At 41.8% G+C, this 21,469-nt stretch overlaps 1 protein-coding gene across 1 annotated transcript in view; it reads left to right on the forward strand.

Annotated features, from left to right (window-relative positions):
* The window catches only part of LOC144090121 (A-kinase anchor protein 6-like), a gene marked incomplete at its 3' end in the record, with an annotated part of 102,834 nt that overhangs the window by 70,036 nt on the left and 11,329 nt on the right, over positions 1-21,469 (forward strand). Inside the window, exons 16-17 of the mRNA XM_077621440.1 lie at positions 9,339-9,485; positions 13,114-13,335. Of these exons, the coding sequence (XP_077477566.1) occupies positions 9,339-9,485; positions 13,114-13,335 (369 nt within the window). The remainder of the gene's footprint in view (positions 1-9,338; positions 9,486-13,113; positions 13,336-21,469) is intronic.

Consider the following 21,469-nt stretch of genomic DNA (forward strand, 5'->3'; position numbering starts at 1 on the left):
GATATTATAAGGCAATACGGCTGTAGAAAGAAGCATAAAAAAGTGACAACTCCTTGGCATGGCTTCTTTGTGACTCAAAAAATGAGGTCACTGTACGATGGAGAGGCAATTACTCCTAATTACTTATTGTACCAACTAAAATCTAATGAAGTTTGGAAGTTCTCTTAAAATAGAACAAAAACAGAATACAATGATTTGCAAGCCATCTTCAACGATCATAACCCAACTACCACCCCCACCGCCCACTTTGGAAACATTTGAATTATTTGAAAAAGAGTTACACATTTATACAATTTAACCTCTAACCATAAAAAATGAAATTAAATGTCTACGATTCTTTCTTTAACTATGAAAAAAGTCCCATGGTTTTAGCAGCTCAAAGGTGGGACCAATCACGGAACAGCATTTACACTAACGTATTTGTATGTGGATGGGGGGTATTATGAAGATGACATGATTGAAATTTTTCTGTCCCGTAAAAAGTTCATGTCCAACTGTGTTTTCCTTCCGTATGCACACGTGATGCAATGAATGGAAACCGTTTTTCCTGGCCAGTCAAATGCCTTATTCTTGCGGTCACCATGGTAACAATTAAAATGTGTTGAGGGCTTCTTTGTGGTGGCTTGCTTGGGAACGTTGCCTTGCTTTTTCTTCTCGTGCAAACCGACCCCACACTTTCATTTGCTCAGTGCGCGCGCACACACAAACATACTTACATGTGAATGCGTTATTGGGAATAACTCCAGAACGGAAGAAAGCACACGACTCCATCTTGTTTATATAGTGTGTATTTGGGCTGCTACAAACAATTATTTTGACGTTTGACTAATCACTGATTACTTTTACGTATTTACTGATAACTGTTACAAATATGCATTGGAATTGAACGGGAATTGGAGGAATGTTGGATTATTAATATTGTACTATGTAAATATTTCAAATGCATATGGCTGAATTAAGGACTAAAAAATCAGAATATCCAAGTTTTTATTCTCTTTTGCTGTTTTAAATGAACTACGTTTTTTAAATTAAAATACATTTTAAAAATCCAATCTGATTGATGTAATGCCGGGATGCTCCAACGTTTTTGCTTGAAGATCTAGTAATTTTCAAGGAGATAACCTTCCACGATCTACCTTTTTTACAGGCCAACGACAAAGCTCAGCATTTATTTATGTTGATATACCTTACATTAAACCCTATAAACATGTATGGGAGCGGTAGGGAACAGGGGTGTAAACCCAGTCTCGATTCATGCTAAAGCTTACTGTGGATATACCAAATTTAGCCTAGCTAAAGAAACCGACAGGGGGGAGGGATCAAAATCTTATTGTCGTGTGATCTAATAATAATCGGACATATGCTTTGTCATCATTGACTCGACAAAAAGCCTAATTGTCATCAGACCCAGAAACTGCGTATGACGAAATTGGTAGTGCTTCTCCATAAGGTGCGTTTTCCCGGCAAAAGACCCAAATAAGTGATAATTTCGGACTCGTAATTTGGCATTCTGCCGTGATGGATACATCGCATCACCCCCCGAGCGGATCACTTACCTCTCACTGTCTTTCACTTACCTTCAGTCAGCCAGTAGGAGGCAGATCACCGCCCAACGTCTATTCATATTACCTCACCCCAAAGTTATTACGCAGAAAGGATTGTGTGTCGTGTTACCGCAAGTTTAGAGTCCTGATGGATGTGGGAAAAAAACTGTCCTTAAGCCTATTTGTCCGTACTTTGTGGGACCTATAGCGTCTGCCAGAGGGCAGCAGCTGGAACAGATTGTGACCAGGGTGGTATGGGTCCCCGATGATGTTCCTGGCTCTACTGAGGTATCGAGGGCTGGCAATGTCTTCCAGTGAAACCAATCGTACCTTGGTGATCTACCAATAGTCCTATGGCGATCTATCGGTAGATCACGATCTACGCAATGGGAACCCCTGGTGTAATCGTTCACTCACCTGACTTCGGTGCGGACAAACATGGGATTTATTCCCACTCGGTGGCCGTATGACTGAGTGTGAATCATTGTCTGTCTCTCTGTGTGCCTGACAGCTGACTGGCACCCAGTCTAGGATGTAGTCTGAATTTCGCCTAAAGTCAGCTGGGATAGGCTCCAGCAACCTCCGCAACCCTTTCAAAAACGTGTGGTACGGAAGATGAAGTACTAATCTTCAATTTTGAAATTTAATAAAAATGGCGGCCGGTTGGGCGAGTGGTTAGCACGTTGGCTTCACAGTTCTGATATCAAGGATTCAATTTCAGTTTTGGAACCTTCCTTGTGTGGAGTTTGCATGTACTCTCCTGGCTTGTTTGGGTTTTCTCCGGGTACTTCGGTTTCCTCCCATATATCAAAAATATGCTTTGTAGGCTGGTTGAACACTCTATATTGCCTCTAGGTATGAATGTGAGAGTGAATGGTTGTTTATTTATTAACTATGGGCACCAGGCAGGTGACAACCTGGTGGTCGGACAGAAAGAAATTCTTCATGCAAAAAAAATCATCATATAGGAAATACAAATAACACAATATATGGAGGTCACATTTAATTAAGCAGGATTTAAAAAGAAAAACATTTAAAATAGGAAACAGCAATAAATTGTAGATTTGAATTAGAGCAGCTACGGATACTTTTTTCAATGCCATTTTGTGCCATTATTTCAAACTAAATATAAAAACAAATGAGTAACATAAAACATTTAAAACATAAAATATAAATATAAAATAATTTATATTTTACTTTTTAAATAAAAAATATGTTGAAAAAGGAAAATACAAGGATGTTTTTGTAGTGAAAGTAGTCTTTAACAACATTTAAAAAATAGTCATTGGTTACTGTTTTGTATTCTCTATGGTATTTTGTAAGTATAACAAAATATATAAAATTTAAACGAAATGTATTGTTTTTCCTTTTCAAATATACTGTTTCTCCATGTTGCTTTATATTAACAAATGTAAACATAAAATTTAAATAAAACTATTAAAAAAGAGAACATTATTTCCTTTTCATATATATTGTTTCTCCATTTTGCTTTTTATTAACAAATGTAAATCTAAAATTTAAATAAAACTAATAAAAAAGAGAACATTTTTTTCCTTTTCAAATATTCTGTTTCTCCATTTTGCTTTATATTAACAAATGTAAACATAAAATGTAAATAAAACTATTAAAAAAGAGAACATTCTTTCCTTTTCAAATATACTGTTTCTCCATTTTGCTTTATATTAACAAATGTAAACATAAAATTTAAATAAAACTAATAAAAAGGACAACATTTAATACTAAAGGAACAAAAAACATTAAACATAATGTCAACAATGTCTCTAAACTACCAGTCACTCAAAATCTTGGTCAATTAACTTGATGATCAATTTGTTGTATGTAGCTTTGCAAATGAAGAAATAAAAAAATAGAAACAGAAAACAAAGAATATCGGAAGAAGTCAGAAAAAAGAGAAAAAACTGAGCCTGAGGAAGGAAAAACACAAGTGTGCACATGCATGTGTGTAAATGTCAGACATGACACTATGACATGTCAACACATATATTACACAAAGTCAGCTTGTCCTTGAGGTGCTCCACTTTGAAGGTCAACAGCATTTTGACTCTTTTGCTGTCTATTCAATACACACCCACGCGCGCGCATGCACCCTTAAAACATCTGAACGTTCGCACACATACAAGCTCCAGTGTGTGAGAGGGGATAAATGGAGTGTCAGTGTGCCACTTCCTGTTCTTTCACTGCCACTGGAACATCCATCTCAAGAGGAGACATTCACACACACAACTACCGATTCTCTCAAGTGCACAAACGCATACACACACTTAGATAAATTGTGATAGAAAAATATTGTTTTTCAAGCTAGTCTCTTCCCCTTCCATTCAAATTCTCATTTAATACCTTGGCTCTAACTTGACAGCGATAGACATCCAATCTATTTGAACTGGGACGGCTGGCAGGAGGTGAATATGGATGTTCATTGGGTGATACCCTGCCTTTTCAAATGCATTGGACTTCTACTAGTGAATCTATTTTTAATTTACTCTAGATGAATGAAAAAGGGCACATGATTGGATGTCTATTATTATCAATGTTACTGAAACAGTTTAAATGTTTGAACTAAAAATTGTGGGGTGTTTTACCCCCACGTTTTCCTCTCCGGTCATGAAAGAACGTGTTTATTTTCTCATCACGCATGTGAGAAGAATGAGAAACTAAATGAAAAGTGCTGATGTGTGACTGCATTGTGCTGACGTCTCATCTATGGAACGCGTCAATATGCGTCTAAACTCTATTTTTGTCCTTGAAGCAAAAAAAAGGAGAAATACCATATTTCCACGCCTATGGCACTCACCGATTTAAAGGGCGTTATCTCAGTTGCGGGTGCAAATTCAGTTTTTTTGCCCATACGCAAGGCGCTTCGGCGCAATGGGCGCAACATATGGTAGTGCTAGCGTGAAATATACTAGCTTATGTTTTTTTTAAATAGGCAGCAGGAGTACAGTAATCCCTCGAATATCGCGGCTTCAACTTTCACAGCTTCACTACATTGTGGATTTTTTTCTGGGGAAATGGATTTTCATTTTTTTTAAGTTAAAAAAAAAAGTGAAAAGGCGGCCCGGTGGCGCGAGTAGTTAGCGCGTCGTCCTCACAGCTCTGGGGTCCTGGGTTCAAATCCAGGTCATGTCCATCTGTGTGGAGTTTGCATGTTCTCCCCAGGCCTGCATGGGTTTCCTCTAGGTACTCCGGTTTCCTCACACATTCCAAAAAGATGCATGATAGGCTGATTGGACACTCTAAATTGCTCCTAGGTATGGGTGTGAGTGTGCATGGTTGTCTATTTCCTTGTGCCCTGCGATTGGCTGGCCACCGATTCAGGGTGTCCCCCGCCTCTGGCCCGGAGTCAGCTGGGATAGGTTCCAGCACCCCCCGCGATCCTAACCTGTCTTCCGCTTGCTACTAGGACTCAGCACTGAAGAAAAGAAAGTAGTTGTAATAGGGGAGATCCTACATCACGGTTTTTCGTTTATCGCGGCCATGTCTGGTCTACATTAACCGCGGTTTTCGAGGGATTACTGAAAACTGAGTTTGATTGTGCTTTATTGCCATAATCTATACTCACGTTAATATAAGTCAAACGATTCAAACACTCACAAATGCGGTCAAAGTCCTCAACTTCTATATCCGACGTAAAGAGTTCGGTCAATTGGGTGGGCGAGTTCGCCATCTAACACGTTGGATTCCATTTCACTGTCAGTCAGAGTTATGGAAGGAAGAAGTAAAAGTGATGACGCTGGCTTAGGCGAAGGCTTACCTTGCTAGTCGACACTTTAGTCCAGGCATCCCCACAATCCATTCACAAATCGTCGCGTAACTCGCACGATGCTGCCTGCCAATTTTTGTATAACTATGTTTGCCATCGGACATCCATTGCTCCCAAGCTGTTCGCCTTATCCATGGAAACAAGACAGTCGAGCAGACAGGGTCATACAGTGACATCTACAGAATTTTGAATTTAGTGCCTACACAAGACGCACTGATTAATTGGGTGCCCTGTTCATTTTAGAGATTTTTTTTCCTTTTAAGTGCTGTTGGGATGTGATATCCCCTTGACGTACTAGCCATTTACTGCCACTGATTCAGGCTGTCCCCGCCTGGTCGGCGTAGTTAGCAGGGATGGTACTCGGACGTTTGGTCGCCGGACGTTTGGTCGCCGGACGTTTGGTCGCCGGACGTTTGGTCACCGGACATTTGGTCGCCGGACATTTGACAACATGACAGAGAGTTTACTGTTGAAACCAGCTCTCAAAATTATATTCACGAGAGAGAGAGAGTTTAGTATCTAAATATCTACTGTTGAAACCAGCTCTCAAAATTATATTCACCCGGGCGACCAAACATCCGGCGACCAAACGTCCGGGCGACCAAACGTCCGGGCGACCAAACGTCCGGCGACCAAACGTCCGGCGACCAAACGTCCGGCGACCAAACGTCCGGCGACCAAACGTCCGGGCGACCAAATGTCCGGGCGACCAAACATCCGGTGACCAAACGTCCGGCGACCAAACGTCCGGTCACGAGCAGGGATATGCTCCAGCACCCCCTCTTGTGTGGATAAGCGTTTCAGAAATTGAATGAATGAAAAATAATCAGTGACATATAAAAAAATCTGTCGTTTTTTAGCTGGCAGCCTCTCCCAAATCAAATTAATTTGACTTCTATCGTCCTCAAATTTAAATTAAAATCTAATTGCAAGATGAGTTCCAACAAGTTGATCAACGAGTTTGTCCTTCTTAATTTTGTATTTCCTGTGCTTCCGACAGCTAATCGTCGTTGTTAGTGTAGCGCTTGTTGGTCTCCGCATGCTCGTCCTTCATCATTAGCGCCACCGCTATTTCAATATTTAAATGGCTTTGCGATCATTCGTCAATGTCCACTCCTCGATGGCGACGCTATCTGATGGCGGCACCTCCGCTTAAGAGGAAGGGGGCGGACGCCGCGCGGGAAACGCCGCAAAGGAAGTGGCCAGATTTATTTGCTGATGGCCGCTGTTGATGTGAAGGACGTTTATCCCTGCCGCTTTTGTCGGAAGGATACCGTCCGATTCGGCGGGAGCATTAAAATGCATGAGATAGAAACTTGGAGATAAATGCTGATGGTGGAGAAAAGGGGATGGATGACTGGTCGCAATGTATGCACGCCTGCGGACAATCTTCGCGCAAGCTTGGACAAACATGTGGCGCCCACCACTTTTCACACTTCAACACATCTAGCAACACTATAACGGCATTCATTCATTCATCTATCCAAAGCTGAATTCCAGTGAATTCTTCCTACCATTCTGACATCATCTCTTCAATAGGTCATACAGCCATTCTTTCATTCAATAACCTAATTCCAATAACCTTTTGGCTGCCATTGTCAGCGCTAGCCGTCAAAACCTTTTGTAATTGCGAGAGGCTGGCAGTGAATGCTTTTTGCCAGCCTTTCCAGTCAAAATGAACCGGACATCTACTTCCTTCAATCATTCAGTACAGTAATACCTTTTCAAACGAGTGCCCGACATATTAAGAATTTGAGATACGAGTAAAATTCCGAGCAAATATTTACCTTGAGATACGAGACAAATTTTGAGATACGAGCATACGTAGCGCGAAAGGCTGCTTATGAAATCGGCGCACTTTCTCGCCGCATCTCCCTCGTGTAAAGATTTCTACAAGCACTGGGCGGAGTGTTGCATTTTTTCCATGAGTGGTGTACGCGTGACGGAGCTGGCTCGCCAATACGAGAGAGGTTTTTCAACAATATGCACCATCCTGGAGCAGAAGGACGCTATTAGGGATATTAAGCCTTCCAAAGACTAACCATAATTTCCAAGCTGCGCAGTGACATTCATAACGAGATGGAGAGCTTTCTTTTAATATGGATAAAAGATAAACAGTTAGCGGGAGATAGCGTGACCGAGTCGATAATATGCGAAAAAGCCAGCAGAATTTACAAGAATTTAAAAGCAAAGCAAGCATCTGAAAAAGGGGAGCCTTCAACACGACCAGAACCTTTCATTTAAGTTAAATTTATGTTTACATATGTTATGTTACGAGATGCCATCCAACAAGTGTCTCTTTCTCTTTCTCTTTCTCTCTCTCTCTCTCTCTCTCTCTCTCTCTCTCTCTCTCTCTCTCTCTCTCTCTCTCTCTCTCTCTCTCTCTCTCTCTCTCTCTCTGTCTCTCTCTCTCTCTCTCTCTCTCTCTCTTTCTCTTTCTCTTTCTCTTCTCTCTCTCTCTCTCTCTCTCTCTCTCTCTCTCTCTCTCTCTCTTTCTCTCTATCTCTCTGTGGGGCGCGCACTCCGCAATGTACTGAACAATGTCTCATCTTAGTATTAAACATCATAACCACTAGTTATTTATTGCTCTGTTAGTAGATGGTGAATTAGAACCAATAAAAATGTGTTTTGGGAACATTTTCGTGGGAACGAATTAATTTGCATTAAATTCATTTCTATGGGAAACGTTAATTTGAGATACGAGTAAATCGACATACGAGCTCAGTCCTGGAATGCATTTAGCTCGTATCTAAAGGTATCCATCCAGCCAATTCCTTAATATGGCAAAATATGGTACTCATTTGTATATTTGTTTATTTGATTGAATTGATTGGTTCCTTCATGCCATCCCATGGTGTAGTGATTCGTTCGCCTGACTTCAGTGCAGACAGCGTGTGATCCATTCCCACTCGGTGGTTGTGTAATTGTGAATAGGAAGGGTTGTCTGTCTCTATGTGTGCCCTACGACTGACTGGTGACCCATCTAGGGTGTAATCAGCCTTTCGCCCAATGTAAGATGGGATAGGCTCCAGCACGCAGTGACTCTCATGTGGGCAAGTTGTGTTGAATGTTGAAAATGGATGAATGAATGAAGGTTTAATTCATTGATTCTGTAGAGCAATCAGTCCATGGCCATTCTCTTGTAATCCAACCCACAGGTTCATTCAACCTTTCATATGTTAAATAATGCATTATTACATATCTATTCATCATTAATTCATTCATTCATCCACTGAGGTATATCCACTCATTAGCCCAATAACATACTGTATATATCACCCATCTATCCTTATTCTACTTATGTATCTATCCATCCACCAATCATTCATTATTATTTTTTATCATGAACCTGTCGTTCATTTATTCATTCATTCAAAGTATGCATCCATCATTTCATTGGCTGTCATTGAGGGCAATCGACGTCCAATCCATCAGAAGTGGCAGAGGATGTCAGAATTTTTTAAAACAAATTTCAACTGATGGAAAAGCCACTTGATTGGATGTCTATCGTCGTTAATGGCACTGAAAGAGTTAATTCATTGGCTGCCATTGTAAATGGCAGAGAATGAGTTGATGTACAGTAAATGTTGCTTTAAACACTCATGGATTAATTTCTTCATTTACTGTTTTCATGAACCTTTCACTGCTTAAGTTAATCAGTGCTTCATTGTTTAGTTAGAAAAGTGGACAAAATCTTGTAAAAAGTAAAGTTAATCTTTGAGCATATGGATGAGTGTCATCCAACTTGCTTTGGATCTAATTGAAAGAAACGAGCGATGGCTTTTTTGCCGTATGTTGTCGAGCGCCAAGGAGAACACAATTAAAAATATTACCTACGTTTTTAGGCGTGAAAGAATTGTTTGTTGTTATTTTCCTACATTTAGTTGCCTTTGTTCAAAGTTTACGGAGGTGTAAAAGAATTGTATTTCCTTTAAGCAGTTAAAATTATTTTGTGTACTTCAATTGCATACATTTCGAGACTTAGAGAATATTTTTTACATATTTGTGTACAGAGCAGCCACAGTGAGCTGCTGGCGATGGCGGAGAAGAAATCGAGTCTGCTGGGCCGAGTTGAGTCACTCAAGAGAAACTCGCAACAACTACCGGCAAATTTCAACCACAAAATTCAACAACTCACTCACAAATGGAAGCAACTGGAGGTAACAAATGCACACACACACGTTTTCTTTTTATCGCCAGAGGTTTTGTTTTTCATTGCCCAGTAAAGAGGTCAGAGCAGGGGATGTCATCCTTAACTCATTGCCTGTCGTTAATAGTGGATGACGAACCAGATCAGGTCTAAAAATGAACAGTTTTTACCCTGACTATTTTGTAATTTAGAATTTTAGGATTCAAGCACTGAAACTAAGGTTCTCGTCAATTATAATTCTAGTTAGTATTTATTTCTTAGGGCCTCACAAATGGGGGACCTGGGTCCAAATCCAGGTTGGACCACCTGTGTGGAGTTTGCATGTTCTCCTCCGGCATGCGTGGGTTTTCTCCGGGTACTCCGGTTTCTTCCCACATTCTAAAGACATGCATAGTAGGCTGATTGGACACTTTAAATTGCCCCTAGGTAAGGATGTGAGTGCGAGTGGTTGTCGGTGTGCTTTTGCCCTCCAATTGGCTGGCCAGCCTCTGGGCTGAAGTCAGCTAGGATAGGCTCCAGCACCCCCCGCAACCCTAGTGAGGATAAATCGGTTCAGAAAATGAGATGAAGTGAGATGTATATATTACTATGACTTGTGATTGATTATATCAATATGAAGCTGCCTCGTGGTGTAGAGGTTCACTCGCCTAACTTTGATGCGTGCAGGTGCGGGCTCGATCCCCACTGGTGGCAGTATAATTGGAAGTGCGGATGGTTGTTTATCTCTCTGTGTGCCCTACGATTGACTGGCGACCAGTCTAGGCTGTAGTCTGCCTTTCACCCGAAGACAGCTGGGTTAGGCTCCAGCAAACTACGCAACCCTTTCGGGGATGGGCGGTCTGGAAGATGACTGAAAAGAAAAATATATACATATATATGATATACTCAATGATATTTTACTGTAATAGTCTTGAACACTCTTTTCAGTTTTAGACAAATATATATATATATATATATATATATATGTATATATGTATATATGTATATATGTATATATATATATGTGTATATATATATATATATATATATATATATATATATATATATATATATATATATATAAATCACAAAGCCACTGGATTGGTATAATTTGGGTGCCTGTGGACAATAGAATACACACTGAGCACACATGGCAACCTATGTGTTGTCAAGTGGTTGAAAGCTTTGAACAAAGTGGCATCGTCATTATGATGCACCAGGCCACAGAACAAATATATTAAAATGTTTTTTTCCATCTTTAATGTCAAAATATGAAGCTCGTTTATCAGAACAAAACCTAAATAAGCCGCGAAGTACAAACGTAGAGAAAAAAAAATATAGTCCAAAAAATACAGTACTTAGAACGACAGTGTCAAGTGAATGAAACTTCTCAGTTCGTCTTTCCCGATCGCGACCATTCCCTGACGAGTGGTCGCTGAGCGTCAGAGCGAGCAACCTAAGAAGTTTAATCAGCATCTGTTTACGGAGGCGGAAGAGCGACCGTTCATCTGTCGCCGCCGTTTCATTTCTGAGATGGAAACATGTTTGCTTACACGTGTCTACCACTTAATCGGTAGCGCTACGCCATCGGGGACCGCTCCGTAGATGAGACGCTCACAGATGGCGTCGGGGGCGACGACATCCTCGATGAGTCGGTGCCGCTCACCCGATGGGAAAGTTTTTTCCTCCCATTTGTTTCTTCCCGGGAACAAAGCCCCTCCGCCGCCTTTCATCGTCCTGATGAAATGCCGCCAGCTGCGTGCATGTGAATTAATCGGCGCGGACGAACCGAGTGTGTAAAATGTGCTTAACACAATAATACAGGAGCGATAGTTGGGTGTTATTAAACAGTCTACTGTCGCACTCTCTCATTTCATTTGAGTTATTAATTTAGTTTTAAAATAGTTTAATTAGTAAAATATCTCACTTATGGAAGTAGTGATGTCCTGACCCCATAATCAGTATTGGTATAGGCGACCATTACAGGTATTTTTTTAAGTATACCGGATAAAATCAAATTTAGTTCCAAGACTGGATCCTACCCAATAGTCGTGTTTGTTTTGAATGCGATGGTGCTTTTTGGCAGCTGTGAATAAAACCACTAGGACAACATGTCCACTGAATGGGACAATGGTCTTGGATTTGGAGTTGCTAATACTCATCCCGACCACTTCACACTTGGTTGCGAACCGCTCAAGTAAGAGTTGAAGACCGCGGCTTGATGAAGCCAGGACTACATCATCTACAAAAATCTGAGATGCAAAACTGAAGGCACCAAACCACAACCTATCAACAGAAGAGTAACAGATGGCAGCCTTGGCGTAGTCCAACCCTCACTGGAAACGGATATTACTTACCGCTGGACCAAACTGAAACAGGCCATAACCGCGACTGGACCCCTCTTACTATAGGACATCCTGGGGACATGGTGGAAAAGTTTCTCCAAGTCCATAGGGACTGTAGGGTAACCTCAGTCTCAGTCTGAAGAAGCTCCCCACCTTGTGGACTTCCTGTGTGTGGCTCCAGTTTTTTTAACTAGGTCTACAATGTCTTGTGTGTCTTGTGTCTGTCTTGCTACTTCAACCAAGATATTTCCCAAATACGGGATAAAATAAAGTTCTAACCTAACCTAAAACACATAAACTGGTTGGGCGAACAAAACGAGAACCCTACTGAGGGTATAGAGCTGATCCACTCTTCCAAGGCCAGCATGAAAACCACACTGCTCCTCATGAATCCGAGATTTGACTTCCTGACGGACTCTCTTTTCTAGTGTCCCGAAATAGACCTTACCAGAGAGGCTGAGAAGTGCAACCCCTCTATATTTCAACCATTCTGTTATTCGTTCAATTATTTCTAAATAATAACCATTCTGTGGTGTTTTCTGCCTTTCGCCTGAAGTCAGCTGTGATAGGCTTCAGCAAGCCTTACGAGGATGCGTGGTATGGAAGATGAATGAAAGAATGAATAAAAATATGGATATCGGATTGCATCGGATCTGTATCAGCAAAACTCTGATTGTTCAACAACAACAAAAGAAAAAAAATGCCCATTTGGACATTCCTACTTGGAAGTAACTCATTCACTTATCAGTCCACAAAAGATGCAAAGATGGAAGACAATTAAGAAAAGAGGAAGGAGAAAGGAAGACAGGCTGGCAGGGAGACAGATTTTATGAAGGAGTCTTCAATTATTTGCTCTATTTATTCAAATATTACTATCATGGTTGCCAAGGTTGCCTCACAGTTCTGAAATTGAGGGCTCGATCCCTGGTCTGAACCTTCCTGTGTAGAGTTTGCAGGTTCTCCCCTCTTGCGTGGGTTTTCTCCAGGTACTCCGGTTTCCTCCCACATCCCAAAAACATGCTTTCTAGGCTGATTGAACATTCTAAATTGCCACTAGGTATGAGTGTGAACGTGAATGGTTGTCCGTCTCATTTTGCCCTGCGATTGGCTGGTCACGAATTCAGGGTGTCCCCCACCTGCCAGGTGCCCGTAGTTGGCTGGGATAGGCTCCAGCACCCCCACGACCCTTGTGAGGATAATCAGTATGGAAAATGAATGAATAAATGTGTGGACTTGTATTCATTCCCCTTACAGTATTTTGTGTGTGTAATGAAGTTGATTGACAAGCAGCATTATGGACTCTCTCATCTGCAGAAAGTTCTCACTGGACTTTCGGCCAACGGAACTCAGAGTTGCCGCCTGCTGGAAGTGAAAACCGAGTTACCGCTGGGGCTGGGACACACCGATGTCCTGGAGCGTCTGCAGACCAACGTACAGGAGTTGAAGGCGTGGCTGAGGCATACTGAGCTTCTCATCTTTAACTCTTGTCTGCGACGGCCGCAGGGACACGCGATAGAACAGCTGCAAAGTTTTAAGGTAAATCTTACTGCACTTCTTATATTGGTGTATCTTATTTTGCCTTCTTTCTTTATGCCCATACTACCTCCTTTCTTTCTTTATGTCCCTACCACCCATGTGCGGTCGATTGGTCGCCGGTCTTTTGGTCGCCCGGACCGCGACAACGGGCGACAAAAAGACCGGCGACCAAAAGACCGACAACCAAAAGACCGGCGACAAAACAAGGTAAAACAACACGGTCTACGCATCCATAAAAGCCAACAATGGCCATGAGCAGTTTCACTGAGCCAACGTGTGAGTGTATAAGAGTTTGTATGTACATGCGTTGTCCCTTTAAGAAGCTACGTCAGTCAGGGTCTTAACAAGTTCTCCAACAAAAAACAATAAAAGTCCGGGAAATTTGGAGCTTTTCTTTAGCCTAATAATTACTAGGGCATTAAGTATGACTAAATAGTAATTCACAGTTTGTATTTAGGGAATTTGAGCAACGATTTAAATGGTAATTATCAATAACCTTCCGGGCGACCAAAAGACCGGCGACCAAAAGATCGGCGACCAAAAGACCGGCGACCAATTGACCGTGTACCCTACCACCTCCCTTCATTCCGTCATCACTTCCTCCCTTCTTTCCATCCCCACCTCTTCCTTTCCCTCTGTCCTGACTCCCCTCCCCACTTCTTCCTTTCCCCTCTCCCAACTATCCCCAACTCCTCCTTTTCTCCCTCTCTATATCCCCCTCCCCTCCATCCTCCATCCCTAACCTCTCTCCCTTCTTTCCCCCATCCCTTATGTAACATTCATTGTACAAATTTTGAGCAGCAAAGTTTTATAAGACAAACAAACTAACATGGCAAACTAGCAAACATTAAATAATAAATAAAGCAAAATGACAGCGATGGCATGCTGAGCGGCATCGCTTTAACAAAGGCCGAGGACGTATGGAAGGAAGGACGCTGCGGGACGTTAACGGAAAATTAATCAACGCGCGTCACACAGTGAAAAGCATCTCTGATTAGCCTAGCGATGTCACGCACACACACACATACACACACGCGCACACCTCCATATACTTAAATCAATGTATGCAAATGGGTGTGACATACATGCAGACACACATGAATTAACACATAAAGAAACATGATTAACAAACACCTACACCCAAACCTTCGTAAACAAGTTGGAGCAAGGTGAAGCTGAGAAACCGGGTGAAGCTTTTATGCTCCTTATGAATATTGAAGAAACTTTCTTGGAGGCCCTGAAGCCCACCAGATTGTGACAATCCCCACCTAAGACTTCCTTCATGTGTCAAATTCTCAATTTTGTTTTACTTTAACCCCTCTTAATTAAATGAGCACTCAGTTAATCGACCGTGTGGTCAACCCACCATATTAAACCACTAGTTATGTGTTACTTTGTTAATAGATGGCGAATTAGAACAAATAAAACATTTTTTTCAATCCAATAATCCGAATTAATTTGTTTTTAGTTCATTTCAATGGGAAACGTTCGTTTGAGTTACGAGAATATCGACATACGAGCTCAGTATTAAGCTCGTATCTCGAGGTACCACTGTATAGTGGCCTTTTTCAAAATGTTCAACTTTGACCCTCTAGTAGAATTGTCATGGCAAACTGTGCACACATTGATGTGTGAAATAGAAATTAGTGTTAATTAGATTTCCTTAGTTTTCGTTTAACCTTCACAAGGGAAGTGAGTTTTTTGGGGTAATTTGAATTAACGTAACCTAATCTGGGCGCACCGGGGGATGAGTGGTTAGCGTGTCCACTTCACAGTGGGAGACCTGGGTCAAATCCAGGTCGGTCCACCTCTCTGGAGTTTGTATGTTCTTCCCGGGCCTGTGTGGGTTTTCTCCGGGTACTCCAGTTTCCCCCCACATTCCAAAGACATGCATGGTAGACTGATTGACCACTCTAAATTGCCCATTGGTATGAGTGTGAGCGTAAATGGTTGTTTGTCTCCTCATGCCCTGCGATTGGCTGACCACCAAATCAGGGTGTCGCCCTCCTCTGGCCCGACGTCTGCTGGGATAGGCTTCTTTTTCTCTTTCTCTCTCTTTTTCTCTTTCTCTCTCTCTCTTTTTCTCTCCCTTTTTTTCTCTCTGTTTTCCTTTCTTTGTTTCTCTCTGTTTCTTTTTTCCTCTCTCTCTGTCTCTTTCGTTCTGTTTCTCTTTCTTTTTCTTTCTTTTTCTCTTTCTTTTCCTCTTTCTTTTTCTCTTTCTTTTTCTCTTTCTTTTTCTCTTTCTTTTTCTCTTTCTTTTTCTCTTTCTTTTTCTCTTTCTTTTTCTCTTTCTTTTTCTCTTTCTTTTTCTCTTTCTTTTTCTCTTTCTTTTTCTTTCTTTTTCTCTTTCTCTCTCTCTGTCTCTCTCTTTCTTTTTCTCTCTCTTTTGCTCTTTCGTTGTTTCTCTCTTTTTCTTTTTTCCTCTCTTTCTCTTTCTTTTTCTCTTTCTCTTTCTCTTTCTCTTTCTGTCTTTCTCTCTCTTTTTTCTTTCTCTGGCTCTTTTTCTCTCTCTTTTCCTATTTCTTTGTTTCTCTCTCTGTTTCTTTTTTCCTCTCTCTTTCTCTTTCTTTTTCTCCTCGTCTCTTTCTTTCTTTAGCTTTCTCTCTGTCTCTCTCTCTCTTTCTTTTTCTCTTTCTCTCTATCTATCGCTCTCTCTCCCGCACTCTCTCTGTCTCTGTCTCTCACTCTCTCCTTCTTTTATTTTCTCTTTCATTTCTTTCATTGCTTTCTCCCTCCCCCCCTCCAATTTCACTTTCTTTCAGACCTTTTCTTCATTTTTTCAAATCATCCTCCTTGCCCTTGCCTTTTTTCTTCTTTTAGGCTCATTCGTGTGTTGTTGTGGTTTTTGCGATCAGTGTGTAGTGTGGTCCCCCTCCCGGCGCGAAGTGTAGATGAATCCTCTTTGATACCTGCTGTTTTCCTCCCCTCACTCGTGTCCTTTGAAACCCCCAAGACCTTTCCACCCCCTTCAATATATTCTATTTTCAAATCCCCACCTTACCTAATGGTGGAAACAGTTTCTCGGCGTAATGTTCCAGGTTCTTTGCTACTACATAGCAACTTCTTCCTCACTTTCCCATCGAAAAATACCCTCGACGAGTCACTGGCTGTTGTTGTGTTTCAGCAACATCCTTCTTAAACGAATCTAACCAAGTCAGATCAGACGTCCACGTTGAAGCCGGATGCTTCCAGAAGGCGATGCCAGCTGTGTGAGGAAGAGTGTGATGATGATGATGAAGAATGGGACAGTGTGTGTGTGTTTTGAAGTTTGACGTTCCTGTTAAGAGTCGCTCATTAGAGGGTTGAGGGCCAGTGAATCAGGTGAGGTGTCTCCGTGGTAACTGCTTCGGTAAACACCTCCAGACTTTCATCTTTACAACGTGAGACGAGAAGAAGGAGAAGATGAAGAAGAGTCTTTCATCCGCTTAAGGTGAAGTGACATTGAATCAAAGAAGGGAGAAAGAGAAGATGGAGGCCGAGGGGAGAGCAGCGGTCGTCACGGCGCCTGCGTTGGATAAAAGCGCCACATTGCTCCATTTACACAAACAACAGCTGATGGGAGAAAAGGAAAGTCAAGGAAAGTTGCACCCGGTTGAACTTGTGTGTCACCAGTAAGATTTCATCAAGGATTCAATTGAATGGGCAGCAAGGTGGGCCAGTGGTTAGCCCGTCTGCCTCGCAGTCGTTTCTTACCAAGTGCACTGCACGCACACATTTAAATGAACCCAATCACTGGCTCACAATCATTTTACACCACATATGGTAACAAAATGAACCTCAATCATTCACTGAATCACACTTAATGGCACACCCCAACCAATTTCATTCAAAAAGTCAAACCTTCATCCATTTACTAACTCAACATGTCACAAATACACGTCAGCTACTCATTCACTGATACATAAAGTAAAACATGCAATTACACTCACTCACACATTAAGATATTTATGTCCTTTTACATACAAATGTACAACCAACTTCACTCATTCATTTTGGTAACATAGTCTCACAGTGGCAAATCCAGGATGGTCCACCTGTATGGAGTTTGCATGTTCTCCACAGGCCTGCGTGGGTTTTCCCCGGGTACTCTGGTTTCCTCCCACGTTCCAAAGACATGCATGGTAGGCCGATTGGACACTCTACAATGCCCCTAGGCATGAGTGTGAGCGTGAATGGTTGTTTGTCTCCTTGTGCCCTGCGATTGGCTGGCCACCAATTCAGGGTGTCCCCCTCCTCTGGCCTGAAGTCAGCTGGGATAGGCTCCAGCACCCTCCACGACCCTAGTGAGGATAAAGCGGTTCAGAAAATGAGATGAGATGAGAACTACCAAAACCCATACTCTTTGAATACTATAAATATATCTTGGCCACTCACTCAATTCCAAATACCAGTCACACAGATACCGCAAACAGTTTCACTCATTCATTCACTCACACATTTAGTTATCCAAAACGACAGCGTGAAAGGCCCAACTTGTTATTCACCTTCCTATTTTCTCTCTTTTTGCACCACATCTTTGCTGAAGAATCCTAGGTCCGCCCGCGTCTCTCCGTTAATTCGACTCTTCACGCTTTCCTCACGATGCCATCTGCGAGAGAGGCGTCACGCCGACCATTTTGATGTTGTTTAGAGAGCCTTCGCCCTCACGCTCGAGCGCGCGCACGTGCACTCAGCGGGCTTGTCGTCTTGATCCGGCGCGCCAGCCGCTGTTTAGACAAGCGGGCCGGCAGCAAATATGCTAAACTGTGGCGAGTCGGGCAGGAGAGCAAATACACAATGTGTGAGAGGGAGGAATCCCATTTCATTGTCATTGTGTTTAATATTTATTGGAAAACTGTAAAGAAAATGTAAAGGAAGTGCTTCACGGCGAGCCTCTGGGATTTGCATAAATAGTCGGCAGCAAAGTGTTTGGGCTACACTCTCTCTCTAACACACACATTTTCAGTCGTTCATTGACCACACAGTTGCACACAGGTGGCGTGAATACACAAGCACACACAGTCACATACACACAAACTCAGAAGCACACATGCAACAACACACAATTTTACTCACTCACTTGCTCACTCACCACCACACACATCATACTACTACTTTAGGCATACACACATGTTGTTTCACACTCAAATTTGTTTTGAGGGGAACGACCTAGAGTACAGGGGAGTCATCAGAGCCTTTGTTGACTGGTGTAGGCAAAACCACATCTACATCAACGCCAGTAAGACAAAGGAAATGGTGATCGATTTTCGTAGGAATCCTCAACAGACCACTCAGGTGAACATCTAGGGTACAAACATTGAAATTGTGGAGAATTTTAAGTACCTGGGTGTTCACCTCAACAACAAACTAGACTGGTTCACAAACATAGGTGCCCTGTACAAGAGGGGCCAGAGCCGCTTCGATCTACTGAGGAGACTACGGTCCTTTGGATTGTGCAGGACACTGCTAAGGACCTTTTTCAACACTGTGGTGGGATTTACAGTGTTTAATGCAGTGGTCTTTTGCGGATGCGGGAGCACGGAGAGGGACAGGAACAGGCTGAATAAGCTGGTCAGGAGCGCCAGCTCTGTTCTGGGCTGTCCTTTGGACTCTGTGGAGAGGAGGAGGCTGACCAGGATGATGTCCATCATGGACAGCACCTCCCATCCCCTGCATGAGACTGTGGAGTCCCTCCAAAGCTCTTTCAGCAATTGACTGCTGCACCCTCATTGCAGAAAGGAGCGCTTCCGCAGATCCTTCCTCCCATCAGCTGTCAGGCTTTCAGCAACATGCTTATTTATTTATGTATTCACTTATTTATTACCTATATATTAATGTCTAAAATGTATTTTCCTGTATCTGCATTCTCACCCTCTTGCTACTGTGACAATGAAATTTCCCAAATACGGGATGTATAAAGTTAAAGTAATCCAACTTTTCCTCATCCACTCAAACACCCAAACACAACATTGTCATTGACCTTTGAACATCCCTGCTGGTTCTTCAGTGTAAAGCGGTCATCACTGATCCAGGACCAGCGCACCAAACACGCTGGGTTTTTCCTAGTATGTAAGCGCACTGGTTCGTTTCAACAAGTCCAATTAGTGTCCGTCAAATGTTCTCATCAGTGACGATCGGCACAAGCATTAAGTCAACATTTGCTGTCCTGCAGCTACACATCCCGCTGAGGCGTCAAAACGTCACTTGCATATGAAGCTTTATTTCATATTCAGCAATGTTTGTCAATTTTGTTAGATTCTTCTGCTTAAAGACTGACTCTGACAATAATTTGGAGAATATACATTTTCATATTCAGTGGCGCGTGGGCTGTATACATGAATGTCATTTTAGAAGACCCCAGGGGGACATCTCCCCTGGACTTTTTCAAAATCCCATTTTCGTCCCGTGCAATTTTCACCATCCAAAAACAATGTTATGTTAGTTATATCAAACTCTGATGCGGTAGGCACTAGGACCAAGCAGAATATGGCCAATAAAGCTGAAGGCTCTTTAGGGACCCCACACACTCAGCGATTGGCTCTGTCCGTTCTGTGTGATTGGTCGTCCCCTTCGTGTCACTTGATCAGGCTGTAATTTGCCAGCATTTGTACACCAGTTAATTACTTTGGTTGCCCAGGATACAGAAGTTCCCAATTCAAGCTTCCTTGTAAATTGCTGCTGCCTGAAGACTAAATTGTTGAACATCATGTTGGACATTTGTTCTCCCTGGGTCACTGAACACTAATGTTTGATTTATGTCTAGGTGCGTGACCATGTGCGATTTATGTCGTGAATTCCATGTGTGCGTGTGGCGTGCCTCTGTCTATGTGGTGAATAAGCTCAAAAACAAGCAGGAAGGACATTAGAGACATCCTAAAAATCCAAGTGTATGTTTAGACCTATCCTGCAATACCTTTTCTTCACCTCCCTATTAAGCAGCATTCACTGTAAGATTGTCCTCATCATTTACAAAGATATAATTTTCATATCCAATGTATGACTGTAGAACCTCAACAATCCAGCGATTTTTTTTTTATAACCGTGTCATCAAAATTGTCACACTGTTCATGCCATATTTTTGTCAGGTGAAGGATAGTAGCTATACAGAAGGAGATACTGGTGTAGGTAGAACAACAGGGCCTGAAGGAAGGTTAAAAGAAACGGTCATCAGATTTAAGTGTTGTGACATGATCCGGGTCAAAAACTAACGGTAGGGAAGAAGTGACATGAACTATTTTACAAGGCAATACTATACTGTCTTAAATAATGAATGAATCATTAAATTATGAATTGCTCAATGATATTCCAACTTTTGTTGCGTTTATAAATGTAAGATTGGTACTATTGAGTTGGGGGGAAATTGACTAACAATGTGACACAGAATTGGGTAATAATATTTTGGCTACTTTCTTCAAACTATAAAACTGAGTAGTAAGCAAGTGTAAAAGTAACAAGAGAAAGGAAGGGCAGCTGGAAAACCCAGTACAGTAATAATATCTAGAGGTACAAGTTTAAGGCGTTCCAGGACCAAGCTCATATGTCAGTTTACTCATATCCCAAATCCATTTTTTCCATAGATAATAACTAAATACAAATTAATCCGTTCCCACCTTCTGAAAAAACACCAAAAAACGAATAATACAATGGAAAAACATTTTTGTATTTTTTTCTAATTCACCTCCTACTCACAAAGTAACAAATACCTATTGAGTGGTTATGATCTTCAATATTAAAATGTGACATTACTCAGTCCAGACAGATAGAGAGAGAGAGAGAGAGAGAGAGAGAGAGAGAGAGAGAGAGCGAGAGAGAGAGCGAGAGAGAGAGAGAGAGAGAGAGAGATAGAGAGAGAGAGAGAGAGAGAGAGAGAGAGAGAGAAAGAGAGAGAGAGAGAGAGAGAAAGAGAGAGAGAGAAAGAGAGAATGAGAGAGAGAGGAGAGAGAGAGGAGAGAGAGAGGAGAGAGAGAGGGAGAGAGAGGGAGAGAGAGAGATTTAGCGGACGGCAACGCGCATGTAACATCACATAAACTTTAAATGTAACTTAAATGAACTTAGATTAGTATACACACACTTAAAATAAGTTTTAATCGTATGTTATACTAAATTTAAACCTTCTTATACAATAACCGAGACAAAAATGTTAATGTAGTCAACC

This window comes from Stigmatopora argus, chromosome 15, assembly GCF_051989625.1.
Source record: "Stigmatopora argus isolate UIUO_Sarg chromosome 15, RoL_Sarg_1.0, whole genome shotgun sequence".
Lineage (NCBI taxonomy): Eukaryota > Metazoa > Chordata > Actinopteri > Syngnathiformes > Syngnathidae > Stigmatopora > Stigmatopora argus.